The 14,783-nt window shown below is 47.5% G+C and overlaps 1 protein-coding gene across 6 annotated transcripts in view; it reads left to right on the top strand.

The window, feature by feature from the left end:
- The window catches only part of GBF1 (golgi brefeldin A resistant guanine nucleotide exchange factor 1), a 2,509,897-nt gene that overhangs the window by 801,749 nt on the left and 1,693,365 nt on the right, over positions 1–14,783 (top strand). For all 6 annotated transcript variants that reach the window (XM_086922141.1, XM_086922138.1, XM_086922142.1 and 3 more), the window contains exon 13: positions 11,294–11,392. In XM_086922141.1, coding sequence (XP_086778267.1) covers positions 11,294–11,392 — 99 coding nt within the window. The remainder of the gene's footprint in view (positions 1–11,293; positions 11,393–14,783) is intronic.

Below are 14,783 nucleotides of genomic sequence, written 5' to 3'. Positions count from 1 at the left end.
CATCATTAAAAAACGAACGTCCAAACCGTCAAATTCCCTCGTCCAGTCCTCTAAAGCCTTATTTGATAACTTCGCCAACTAACTTCGCCAACTTTTTGTAAAGACAAAATCGGCAAGATCGAACTTTCCCTTGACATCAACCCACATCCTCCAGGCAACAACCTCACAAAAATTTAAACCGCCTCCAGCGGGCGACCCCCTATTACCTGGTCCGCCTTCGACCCTGTCACGGAAACTGAGATTCTCTAATTAATCGCCACATCCAAACCCTCATCCCACCACTTGGACCCTATACCATCCCAATTGGCCAAAGATCTGAAACTCGCCCTTGCCCCACTCTGGTGCGAAATCATAAACAGCTCCCTAAAAACCATGCCTAGACTCAAACGACCTGAATAACTTCTGACCGGTCTCCAATCTTCCCTTCTTGGCCAAAATTCAGGAAAAATGCGTCCAAATCAAGATGGCAGACCCGAAGGCTACTGCGTCGAAGACTAAGGTGAAAGGGTTAGACCCGGGCGCATCGGCGCCGAAAGCTATCGACGCCAGCAAGGGTCGAGTCGAACATACCAAAGCTGTCGACGACCCCAAAAAGTCTCTTGGAGACCCGAAGAAGCGGACCGATGACCCGAAAGTCCTCTCTGCCCCGCTTCCACACGACAGGGCCAAGGGGGCTGCGCCAAGTGTGTTGACTCCGAAAGTACCTTTGAAGGACTCCGCTCCAAAGCCGTCCTCGAGGGACTCAGTCGAACCGGCACGTCCATCTGCCGCGTTCACGAAAAAGGTCACGGAGTCCCTGCAACACATAAGGGAAGGCGCCGCGGCGGTCGAGCCGAAGGACCCTCCGCCTGCCAAGTCTCCGGCAAAGGCGTCCACGCCGATCCTCTTCAACTTGCCGCCTAAGACGGCGCCGAAGGCTTTCGCTGCTAAGCCGGGGGCCGGCGTGCCCGAGAAGGTATCTTCGACGCCGAAGGCTTCGTTGGTGGTCCATGGCCCACGGCCTCGACAACTCTCAGAGGAGGAGCGTCAGGAGCATTTCATCGACGCCGAAACAGGCAGGCTTTTCCTTCTGAAGAGGAAAATCACGCCAGAACCCCAATTGGAGTCTTACAAGATTCCCCTAAAGAGGAAAATGGACTCTGCTGGTACCCGAGCCTTGGTGGAACCCATTTCACCACCAGCTCACGAGGTCTCGCCCACTTACTCTGATGTGGACGTTGGTGAGGGCGATGACGAATATGAATATAGCTATCCGGTCTACACAGACCCAGAGGAGGTAACAGAGCCCTGGTCTGCAGGTGGTGACTCCGGGGATCCACAGTCAGGACAAGACCCTCAGCTTTTCTCTGCTAAAACTTCGCCTACTGAGGATTCTGCCGCTTTCTATGCCCTCATTGAGCGGGCAGCAGCCAATCACAATGTCAAGCTGCATGCACATCCTGTGGACGTAGATTTTCTCTTTGACACCTTTTCTGTGGCTGAAAAGACTGTAAAAACTCTGCCAATGCTGAAAGGCGTTTTGAAGCATGTGTAGGAAGGTACATCCTGACTATGGTTGCCCCCAACTTTTTGCCCTGTGTTTTAGCTGGTTTTGGACATAGTCGACCTGGGACCCTGCCAATCAGGACCCCAGGCCTACTGCTCTCTCTTTAAAATGGATTCCATGTACCATAGGTACATTTCCAATTGGTACCGGGCCACCTTATCAGACCCTGTAACTCAGGGCATAGGTGTACCCAGGGCCGCCAGGGGCTGCAGCATGTATTATGCCACCCCTGGCTGGCCTCCTAAATTTGACACAACTGGCTGCACGACAGCTGGGGCGAAGACGTGTAACCACCCTTCGCTTTAGGTATAGTAGCTCTATATCTAACCATACAATGGACACCCGAGTTCCTATCAGTCACTCCTATGGCAGGCCTTAACGATCCTGAAGGCAGAGTGCGTGGGCTCGTGTGAGCTAGGTTCAGGCCCGAGCCGAGCCCGGTTGCAGCTTGCGGAATCAAGACCCAATAGCTGTTCCATGATAACGCGTACCATATCGGTAACTCCGGTGTCGCGTTATCAAGGCATGTCGAGTAAGGTGTCATACGAATCGGGGTGCTGCCCTCTCACCAATTCTGGCGATGAGGTTAGCATCCCACCCTTCTAGAGGGACACGACATGTACGTAACTGTGAACCCCGGTTAAAGTTAACTGAAGCCTCAGCTCCACAAAATGGATGCTGCCACCACAGACACGAGTCTGACATCCTGCTGCTGGGAGTCCTTCCAGCGAGGAGCACTTGGACAAAGGGTTTCCTGTCGAGGGCGGTGTTCGCACCGTCCCAGACAGGGTTTGTGTATTCTGGGTAGGTAGGGCTTTGGCGAGAAGGTGACTGCGGAGTGGCACCCCGGTGCTCACTACGCATCTGCCGGTTAGAACCAGTTCCAGGGGCGACAGCCCTGGCCTGGGGAAAGTCCGGCAGGGGAGAGGGGTGTAACTACCCCCCTTCCTGGTCCCACCCTTAGGGCAGGACCTAGTCATGTACCCACCCCTTTCTTTAGAATAAAGACCGGAGCGGGGACCCTTCCAGATTAGATCATCTTTGATTCAAGAACTACTTTCTACGAAAGGACATTCAAGACTCTTCTCAAGATTTCTCCCTTGTGACTAAGGAGTAGTCACCCTGCATCAGCGGGCACCAACTAAGAACTCTGCGGTTTGCTGTAAGTCCTTCCTCAAGGAATCCGACGGCCCAGCTCGACGAGAACCGGCTTCCCTGGCACCTCTGACCTCTACCCACGTCATCAGCTCAGCTGTGATCTGTGGGTGCGACGAGACCTCGAGGGACCGGCCATCATCAGAACCTGCACGCTCTTAAAGCCAGCACGACCATCGAGGTAACTCTCTGGTGAGTGCTCTGGGGTCCGAGAAGCCCCGACCCTGAGCCGCTCCAGCACCGAAGTGCAGTCTCCCAGCATCTCCACGATCTGCGTGGGGCCCTTCTGCTCGCTGCTCAGCACGTTGTCTGGTCACTAGCCGCTGGCTTGTGCCCTTCTGTGACGACATCCGAGAATCATCACTGCTGGTCTGGTTGCTCCAGACTGGCCCTTGCTTCCATCTTTGCGAGAAGCACCCCGGACCCTCCTGGTCCACTCAAGACGCCATCTTAGGCCCACCACGTGGCCCTGAGATCTGCCAAGGCTTGTTGCCCCATCCTGGGCCCAGCGACGCCGACAGCATCATCCTTCGTGGGACAGCTCGCACCTCCGCCGTGGTCGCCGACAACGCCTCCTGGTCCGTGAGACTGCAGAGCCTAGCGTCGCCCACTCACCTGGTCGAGGTGACGGCCAACCGGTGCCTTCCTGGTACCCTCTGACTACTGGATAGTAGTACGAACTTGGTCCCCTCTGCTTTCAGGTTTCATCAATCTCCGATCCAGGCTTGGATCTCTACGAACTATTCAGCACTGGTCGCCGGCCAGCAACTCCTTTTCTTCCAGCTCCTGGCTCGTCAGCGAAGACCCCGACGCCTGTAAGACTTGTGCAGCCGCAGCCCTCGTGGCTAGGTAACTCGGCATTTCGGTGCCTGCATAGCCTCCTTACTCTAGGGTCCTGAGTCCCTCGCTTCCGACTTGCCTTATCGGGTCCGCCCGAGACCTTAATCTTTCCGTGTCCTCGGACACTTGTTTTAATTGTGCACTTGAAGTATTTGCTAAAGAGATTTGGTTTGTGCTTAGTACCCTGTCCTCATAAAGAGTACAGGGCTGTTGTGATTCTTAATAAATATACTGTTTATTTTCATAACACTTGTGTGGTGTCCTTTCACTGGGTGTTCAAGGGGTACATGTGTGGTAAACAGCTGGCTTAACGCGCCCTCTCGAGTCTTTAGCCTTAGACTGCTCGTATCCACGCTACTAGGATAGCTGGTCTATAGGTTGACTTACAACCAAACACCATAAGGGTCGTTGGAACGATACATAGCGGTCGCTAGAATAGCGAACGTTGCATATCGGGCCAACTTCTCACAGCATGCTGCTGAGATCTTCAAAGAACCAACCAGGGCGAGAGTCATCAACCCAAGGATTGACAAGAAGTACAAGGCGGCGCCTATTGATCCAACTTATCTTAAAGGACAGTTGCCTCTGGACTCCCTGGTTGTCTCGAATGCCCGGAAGAGGGACAATTCTCAGGCTACGGGTGATGCTCCTCCCCCAGACAAAGAGTCCAAGGTCTTTGAAGCTTCAGGAAAGAGGGTAGCAGCGCAGGCAGCTAACATATGGCGCATCTCAATTACACAAGCGCTCCTGGCGCTTTATGACAGGGCGCACTACGATACCCTAGAGACCCTTCTGCAACACCTGCCTGATCAATATAAGGAAGGGGCTGAGATGCTAATCCAGGAGGGGAAGCTCATTTCCAACGCTTCCATAAAGTGCGCTCTGGACGCGGCTGACACCGCTGCGCGTGCCATTAACACCAGCGTTATGCTCCGCAGACATGCCTGGCTAAGAATCTCTGGTTTCAAGCCAGACATACAGACCACCATCTTGAACCAAACAGTCAACCCAGATCACCTGTTTGGCCCAGAGGTTGACACTACCCTGGAAAAAATTAAAAAGGACACTGACACTGCAAAATCCATGGGTGCCTTGCAGTCCCAGCAATTTCAGGGTGGGTCCTTTTCGTCGCTCCAATACCAGAGGCGCCTCCAGGGGTCAGCTTTCTCAGTTTCCGCAGTTCTACAAAAGCAACATCCAGACTACTTATGCCAACAAGAGTCGAGGTGGATACCGCGGCAACAGCGCCAAAGGCAGAGGACGTGGCAACAACAGCTCCAGGTCCTCTACCGCCAACAAACAGTGACGCATTGCCACTGCCCCCGACCACAAAACACCGGTCGGGGGGGGGGCTCCAACAGTTCCTGCCCGTGTGGAAGTCCATCACCACGGACAGGTGGGTCAGACAGCTTATCCAATTTGGTTATTGTCTGGAGTTAACATCCACTCCCCCCAACATACCCCCAAGGCACCGTCCTATGTCAGGCGAGCACTTGCACTTATTGCAGCAGGAGGTCAACGGCATGCTGCAAAAAGGGGCAATAGAGCTCGTGCCCATGCAGGAAAGAGGCACAGGAGTTTACTCCCTGTACTTCTTAATTCCAAAGAAGGACGGGTCCCTCAGGCCCATCCTGGATCTCAGGCCCCTCAACTTCTACATCTTGTCGGAGCACTTCCACATGCTTACACTGCAGCAAGTGCTCCCGCTGCTCCAACAGGGGGACTTTCTCGCAATTTTGGACCTAAAGGATGCTTACTTTCACATTCCACTGCATCCTTCACACCGAAAATACCTCCTGTTCACCATCCAAAACCAGCACTACCAATTCAGGGTTTTGCCTTTTGGGGTCACCACAGCACCCAGGGTGTTCACAAAGTGCCTGGCGACGGTGGCGGCACATCTGAGACGTCAAAACATACACGTCTACCCCTACCTGGACGACTGGCTCATCCAAGCGAAGTCGGCCCAGCAATGTGCCGACCACGTGTCCCACACCATTCACCTCCTGCACGATCTGGGATTCTTACTGAATTACCAAAAATCCCACCTCCAGTCTGCCCACATACGACAGTATCTGGGTGCGACCATAGACACTCTGGCGGCCACAGCACAGCCGAATTCAGTGAGAGTCAGCAGCATTCAATCGCTGATCCAAAAATTCAGACCTCAGCACTCGCTTCCAGCAAGAGTGTTCATGCAGTTGATAGGCATGATGGCCTCCTGCATCTCCATTGTCCCGCACGCGAGACTACATATGCGTCCGCTTCAGGAGTGCTTGGCACGTCAGTGGACTCAGGCTCACAACCAGTTGAAAGACCTAGTGTTGGTGAGCGGTCGGGCATACAACTCTCTGCATTGGTGGAATCCACGAAACCTTTGCAAAGGCTGACCGTTCCAGGAGCCTGTGCCACAGATTATCCTGACGACGGACGCTTCTCTCCAAGGCTGGGGAGCGCATGTACTCCAATACACTGTGCAGGGACTATGGACGCAACAACAGGGGAAGATGCACATCAATGTTCTAGAACTGATGGCAATCTTCATGGCATTAAAAGCTTTCAAGGTACATCTGTGCAACAAGGTCGTGTTGATCCGGACGGACAACATGACAGCAATGTACTACATTCAGAAGCAGGGAGGGACACACTCTCCACAGTTGTCTCATCTGGCTCAGAGCATGTGGAAGTTGGCCATTCAGAGGAACATCTTCCTCATGGCAGAGCATCTCCCGGGCAAGGACTATCAGATGGCGGACCTGCTCAGCAGGCACAGCCACCAGATGCACGAGTGGGAGATACATCCATCATTACTCCAGCCGTACTTCCAAATGTGGGGTCATCCAGAGATAGACCTGTTCGCCACAAAGGAGAACGCAAAATGCCAAAGCTTTGCCGCCAGGTTCCCACACCCACAATCGCAGGACAATGCGATATGGATGAACTGGTCAGGCAGATTTGCGTACGCTTTTCCCCCGGCACCTCTGATACCGCTGGTGGCACGCAAGCTCAGGCAGCACTCGATGACTCTCATCCTGGTTGCTCCAACGTGGGCTCGCCAACCATGGTACACCACGTTTCTAGAACTGTCCGTGGTACCGCATCAAAGGCTACATCTCACTCCCAGCCTTCTGACGCTGAGCCATGGCGACATTAAGCACCCAGATCCGCAACAGCTCAACCTGGCGATCTGGCTCCTGAAGTCTTAGAGTTTGGCTACCTGCACTTACCTTCTGACTGTATGGACATCAATCGGGAGGCAAGGAAGCCCACCACCAGAGCATGCTATGCGGCGAAATGGAAGCGGTTTGTCATTTATTGTGCAGACCACAACATATACCCGCTAGATGCTTCGATTCAAAATATCATCTGTTACCTTTTCCATCTGTACAAGTGTAATCTGGCCTATGCTTCCATTCGCATACATCTATCTGCGATGGCCGCTTATCTCCAGAATAGGCAGCACCTCTCGCTCTTCAAGGTGCCTGCCATTAAGGCCTTTCTGGAAGGACTCAAACGAGCCATTCCTCCGCGGACTCCGCCAGCTCCTGAGTGGAACCTCAATGTGATTCTCACCCGACTGATGGGTCCTCCCTTTGAACCACTGCATTCCTTCGAGATTCAGTTCTTGACATGGAAAATGGCTTTCCTCATAGCAATTGCATCGCTACGGAGGGTTAGTGAATTGCAGGCCCTCACAATACAAGAGCCATTTATTCAAATACATTCCAACAGGGTGGTGCTCCGCACTAACCCTAAGTTTCTACCCAAGGTTGTGTCTCAGTTTCACATCAACCAAACAATCAAATTGCCTGTTTTCTTTCAAAATCCTGAGTCACTGGCGGAGCGGATGCTCCATACCCTTGACGTTAAACGGGCCCTAATGTATTACATTGATAGGACCAAGGATTTTAGGAAAACTAAGCAACTCTTTGTTGCCTTTGCACCGCACGACAAAGGTAACCCTATTTCCAAGGCTGGTATTGCTAGGTGGATCGTTAAATGTATCCAGATCTGCTATTTAAAAGCAAAACGCACTCTTACCATTCCGCCAAGATCCCACTCCACCAGGAAGTTAGGGGCCTCTATGGCATTCCTTGGAAACATTCCTTTGGAAGACATATGTAGAGCAGCCACATGGTCTACCACACACACATTTACTAAGCATTACTGTGTTGATGTGCACTCCAAACAGCAGGCAGCTGTAGGGCAGGCTGTTCTCAAAACACTTTTCCAAACTGCTGCAGCTGGCACGGGCGGCCGCCGCTAATGGCGGGACTGTTTTGTATTCTATGCACAGATATGAATTCAGCAGCCCACATGCCTCGAACCGAATATGCTACTTATCAGTATGCATCTGTTCTTGGCATGTAGGGCTGCTGACATTCATATCGCCCGCCCTCCTCCCCGGCGCCTGTAGCAGCTGCAGTATTCACATATGCTTATAGCATGGTCATCATTCACTGAGTTTCACTCCATCTTGGCCACAATGGCTAAAAACAATCTGGGGATGGAGTCGATGCCCATGCGCACTGTAGTCCAGGGGAGGAGCCACCTATCTCGTGATACTTCGAAGACTCTTCCAGGACAACAATGTGCAATCATCCGGACCCAACACTAGGCGGCGATCTATGCACAGATATGAATGTCAGCAGCCCTACATGCCAAGAACAGATGCATACTGGTAAGTAGCATGTTCGCTACCACATACACATTTACTAAGCATTACTGTGTTGATGTGCACTCCAAACAGCAGGCAGCTGTAGGGCAGGCTGTTCTCAAAACACTTTTCCAAACTGCTGCAGCTGGCACGGGCGGCCGCCGCTAATGGCGGGACTGTTTTGTATTCTATGCACAGATATGAATTCAGCAGCCCACATGCCTCGAACCGAATATGCTACTTATCAGTATGCATCTGTTCTTGGCATGTAGGGCTGCTGACATTCATATCGCCCGCCCTCCTCCCCGGCGCCTGTAGCAGCTGCAGTATTCACATATGCTTATAGCATGGTCATCATTCACTGAGTTTCACTCCATCTTGGCCACAATGGCTAAAAACAATCTGGGGATGGAGGCGATGCCCATGCGCACTGTAGTCCAGCGGAGGAGCCACCTATCTCGTGATACTTCGAAGACTCTTCCAGGACAACAATGTGCAATCATCCGGATCCCAACACTAGGTGGCGATCTATGCACAGATATGAATGTTAGCAGCCCTACACGCCAAGAACAGATGCACACTGGTAAGTAGCATATTCGATACCTAGCCTCGAAACTCAAGAAAGCCGGCCAATCTAGAATTCTCAGAAGCTCAAACTCCCTCCTTCTCATCCCCCTGAAAACACGCAAACAGAAAACGGTAACCGCTCCTTTGCAGGGAATGCTCCACAAATCTGGAACGCCATCCCCGTGGACATCAGAACGATTCCCTCCTTCTGAAAGTTTAAAAGCCGCCTAAAAGACCTCTACCACAACCGTGCCTTCCCGAACCCAATTACGTAATTCTCAAGCTCTAATCATGTCAACCTTCAGACCGCCCACACCTGCAACCAACCTCATCCCCTATATCCTCCCCATTTCATGGGGTCTACACTGCTATGGGAATCTCGCAGGATAATACTTTGCCGAGTCAGCAAGAACTCTCCCTGACCGTTCTACCTCAGCGAGGACCTCCGATCCCCTGAACCCTACCCCTCAGCGTCACACCTCAGCCCACTTCACCTGTGGACTATCTGAACGCTTATCTTTGTGTGTTTGTTTACTTGTTGATTCTGTATTTGACTTATACATAACTTGTTGTGAAGCGCTCTGATAACCTCGGGTCTGGCCAACGCTAGAGAAAACTCCTAAAATAAAAAAATAAAAAATAAATCTAATTCTCCCACCAGACTGTATGGATATTAATAAAGAGGCTAGAAGACCTACTACAAGAGCTTGTTATGCAGCAAAATGGAGCGGTTTGTTATTTATTGTGATAATCCACTAGATGCTTCTTCTCAAAATATCATTTGTTATCTACTACTTTTATAACGTTCAAATGTAGTGTATACGTCTATACGCTTACATCTCGCTACAATAGCTGCTTAGCTTAAAAACAGACAGCACCTATCCCTTTTCAGAGTGCCTCCTATTAAAAGCTTCCATGAAAGGACTCAAAAGAGTTATTCCTCCAATACTTCCACCGGCCCCTGCGTGGAATCTTAATATTGTCCTTACCAGGCTAATGGGTCCACCATTCAAGCTTTTACTTAAATGTGAACACAGTTTCTCACTTAGAAACTAGCTTTCCTCATTGCTATCACATCACTCAGTCATAGTCATTAACCATAGAAGAACCATTTTTACAAGTACACCTAAACAGTCTCCAAGGAGGAGGAGAGACTCCACCGTCATGACCCAAAAAGTGCCTTGTCTTTTTATCTTGATCAGTCCAAAGACTTCCGGTTAGATGATCATTTATTCGTTGGCTATGTGGGTGGAAAGAAAGGTCGGGCTGTTAAAAAATAGACTGTCTCCGAATGGGTTGTGTAAGAAAGTGGCTCTGTATATACTACACCAAAGTAAGCTACAGTGTACACAGAGTCCACAGTCCTCAGAGGTTTGCCAGAGGTTAAATTTAGATATAACCTTTCTCTCTAAAGTGGTAGCTTGGTCGAGCAGTAAGGCAATATCAGAGGACCGTGTAAAGCATTTGTTGTACACACTCAGTCAGCAAATGGTCTCACACACTCAAGAACTGAACTCAAGGCCAATTGTTTTGTATATAAAAATATATTATTGTTTTATTTTAGAACCACAAGTAAATATAAAGATATGTGCTCAAAATGAGATGTTGCAATTGAATACTTTCAATGAGCAACAGATTTTAGATGCAATAGAAACAGTTGTTGCAATATGCAACATGAACTTAACACAATAATAACATTGAGCTCAATGAGAATTTTAAGTAAAATGCAATATCAATTACTTTGCATTTGTTTTTCTTACTCAGGGCTGGATCCTGGATTCAGCCCTTGTGCATTTCCTGTAAACAGTTTAAAGAAATCGTTTTTGTTACACGGGCGATTTTTAAGGAATATTTGTATGTTTCAAATATCGACAGAAACATTTCTGGCAAAAACCAGGCAATGTTGTCCTATGGGGAAAAATCAGGTTATCAGATAATCACAGTTGTAATGAATTTGTGTGGTCAGTGCTGGGCACAAAGATCCAGCACTGGGATCTCTCCTGGTAACAGGTGAGTATTTTGGTTTATCTGATGATTTTTGGTGAATATTTCAACCTTTCAAAACTCGACACTTAGAAGAATTTCCAAGTGAAAACCAGCCTATGTTACCCTATGGAGAAAATGTAAGTTATCGGCTTTCAGGTAAGTACTTGACTGGCAGAGGTAAGGTTCTGGGGAAGACTCGGGTCTCCGAGGTTCAGGTAGGGACAGATTTTACAACCTCAGAGGCACAGGGGCAGCCGGGTGCAGAGTGAGTAGGCCCAATGTTAGCCTATGGCAGGGGGCCTTTGGTTGGTGGCTGCTAGCAGGCAGGCCACGCGGCTGTGGGAGATGACCTCGGGCAAGTGGGGAAGTAGAATAGAACATATGCTTATAAGGATATCCCCAAGATTCCCATCACTTTCTAGTGTGAGTTATACAAATATGCTATTGCAATTCTAGTGTACTGCACATGTTATATCTTTACTAGAAGATTTCACTGTATAAGAGATGATTTTGCTATAACGTATTTATATTTTCTTCCACAGCTTCTGAATGTTGAGAGATTTAATTTATATGCAGCTTCTCTTCGTGCATGCTTCTTTCTCTTTGAAAGTATGAGACATCATCTGAAGTTTCAGCTGGAGGTGAGCTTTTATAGTAATCTTCATTTGCATTTTTGAATGTCATTGGATAGTAGTGCTTAGCTTTGTATATATTTCTGATGGATATTTGATTGAACAATTAAAAAGACTAGGTTTGTTTTTGTATAAGCATTGTCCAAAAAAGACTGGTAACACATTGAATAGTATCGGATATTAATACAAGGATGTATCATGCCGTTTACTTTGTAGTTATCCTTTTGTGTTTCTACTTATATTTCCAATTGATATGTAGTCCAAGGAAGTGAAGTGCATATCATACAGCTCTTATCTACTGAAAGATATGAGGAAATTACCAAAATGGTATACACTAATATCTCAGTTGATATTGTATTTTGAATAACTCTTCAAATATTGCATATCTGAAAGAAACACTTAGTGATAGATTCCTTACCTTAGAATTGCCACCTGGCATAACACTGGATCCAGAAAGTTTTTGTTAGCAGTACTCCTGCGTGTCGGTAGGTGGCATCGGGCGGCTATGCGTCCATCGCTGACGTCTTGGTTGCCGAGATGACGCCACGGGTGCTACTTAGACGCCGCCCACGCGCGCTGATGTCAGTTCTATCCTTTCTTTTTCCGCGCCATCAAGCGCAGATCCGGGAAGAGCAGGAACCTCAAGTCAATTTTTGACTGACTTTTTGTCTCAATTCTTTCATCGGGTCTTCTACTCCTACGGTGCAGTTAGGATGCCCGGTTTTAAGTCTTGTGAGGACTCACCGTATGATGTCAGTGACGGACCCACACCGATTGTGTCTTTTCTTTTTTTATATTCAAATCATTTTTATTGCGAATAACAAAGACAAACAAAGGAAAAGAAACACATATCACATATCCCAATAAAGAAAAAACAGGAGGACGAGAATACATCATTATTTAGGGATAATGCTGAACCGAATAAAAGTAAAATAACGAAGTAACGAATTAACAAAATAACAAAATGACAAAGCAATAAAGGAATAGCAACAAAGTGTATGATGTCAATAATGATCGAAAAATGCTCTAGTGCTACTTGGGACTACATCAGAAGGGCTAAGTCTTCTAGCTCTAATTGTCAGAACAGCCAGTATGTACAATATTAGGAAACAAGGCAACATTCCAGTTATAAAGGGTAAGAGATCTCCTAGGAGCAGGATTTGTGGTTTTATGGGGGTTATAGAATGTGTACGAGGAATCGAGGGAGCTACAAAGTTTCCTATGTGATTTACGCCATGGGGAGTTTTGGAGAGACTCCTTCTTTGCACCTCTCAGAGAGAACAACCATTCCTGCCATGTTTTAAAGGCAACTTCACTAGCATTATTCCATTTGTTTAGAATGACCTTACAGGCCAGAGTAAGCATGAGATCCATAAGATGTCAATCCAGGGCCTGAACAAGTTGAGGATCAATGGCACCTAGTATAATGTTAGAACAATCTTTTGGAGGTCGATAATGAAAGGCACTGTGTATGTAGTTGTAGATCTTGTCCCAAAATGTTTGTAGGGCAGGGCAATAGAAGAGCATGTGTGCCAGATGGCCCACGTCAGATTTTCAATTTCAACAGGTGGAACTATCATTGAGCTTAAGTTTAAATTTTTTTTCAGGGGTCTAGTGTACTCTGTTTATTAACATTATCTTGGTTTATGAGAGTATAGGCGAAATTCTGTTTGCGAAAGGGGTCAAATGAATTTTCTCCCAGTCAAATTGAATCAGAGCTGAATTCACCTAATTTTCCCATGCAGTCTCACATTTTCTATGTGATGTTCATGAGTTAGGAGAGAGGAGTTTACATATTTTGGAGACAATGTGTTCGGCTTCCACATGCTGAGCAAGCTTCCCCGCAATGGAGGGGTCGTGTGCTGTGATAGATTGTGAGAAAATGAGCGACTTGAGTTTAGAAATTTATAGAAATCCAGGGGTTAAGGCCCGTGCGTCAATTGTAGCTCGGTGAAGGGTAAAGGCAAAGTGTATGTGAATAGATCTTTGATTAGGTTTATCCTCTTTTTAGACCAGTGGTCCCAATAAAGAGACCTGCCATCTATTTTTAGACTTGGGTTGTACCATAGGGAGGCTAAGTTAGATTTATTAATTTTGATTTTGGCCTTGGTCACCCGTTCTAAACTCAGTAAAGCTCTTTTGGTGTTGAGTAGGATGTATCTGGAGTGCGGGAGAGCAGAGACGTCCGCCGTTAGGAGGGCGGGGAGAGGCATGTTATTGCAGATCGCGTTTTCTATATCTACCCAAACAGGGGTATAGTCCGCATGAGTTAAAAACCAATTAAACCCTTGTTTACATAAGTAAGCGGTCTGGTAATTTCTAAAGTTCGGGAGGCCTATACCACCTTTTTCTTTGGGTATCTGAAGTTTATTTAGTGAGATTCTAGTTTTCCTACCCTGCCACAAGAATGTATTAAAACGTTTATAAGCTGTTTGTAGCCAACCACCCACCATACATCGACATTCTTATGGTGTCCTGCTCTCAGCGAGAGCCGTATTCCGAGACTACCATTCATATCTAAGAAAACTAATTATGAAGTGTCAACATAATTCCAGCTCTCGGATTTCCGTCAGCCGCCACATTTAGATTAGAAGATCCTACCTCTCTCTATTGCACAACCATCCATATTGTTATTCCTCATATCAAGTTTTGCGCCCATATAACCATCGGTTTGTGCACATACGCAATATACACAGAGCCCATTCTGAGGAACCACTATCGTTATCCCTTTCATCAAGTCTCACGCCCATATCCTCTCTTGTGGCTGCATATATGCTATACACAAAAAGCCCATTTTTTGAGGAATCACCATTATCAGCACGTGACGTTGTGGCATTGATTACCACACCTGTTCTCCCCCACTCCCAGGTAGCGTTTTAATGACTGGCGACCTTTATACGTTCTCTTTAATTCGTTGTACGGCCTGGACTAAAACTCTTTTCTTGCAAAAGACGGTCACCTGAGGAAGGCTACCTAGCCGAAACGCGCGTAGTAAACTACCCTACCGCATTGCCTCCATCATCTGCCTTGTCTAATGCAAATTGGTTGCTTGTTATGTGATTTTAATAGTCTTTGTATATGAATTGCAAATCAGCTTTATAAGAACAAAAGTCTAAAAAAAAGACATGAACATTTTATAAAAAGATAAAATATATATACTTGTTATGAATAATAAAATGAATAGTTGATGTATTAATTGGGTGGTGAGTCTTCATACTGTTAGGTGATATTTTACACCTTTCATTTGTGGTTTTTTGTATATATATATAGTTTTGAATTCTCAATCTCTTTCACTTGGCTATAGACCGTTCTCAAATGAATTACGTTTCCCTATGTATAGCAAGTGCATTATTAGTATATAGGGGTCCCTTTCTTCTTAAACTGCTTAAAACGTTAATAG

The sequence above is a fragment of the Lissotriton vulgaris genome, chromosome 5 (genome assembly GCF_964263255.1).
Source record: "Lissotriton vulgaris chromosome 5, aLisVul1.2, whole genome shotgun sequence".
In the NCBI taxonomy this organism is placed as follows: Eukaryota; Metazoa; Chordata; class Amphibia; order Caudata; family Salamandridae; genus Lissotriton; species Lissotriton vulgaris.
The sequence above is the reverse complement of the archived record's forward strand: the minus strand, read 5'-3'. Positions and strand labels throughout refer to the sequence as shown.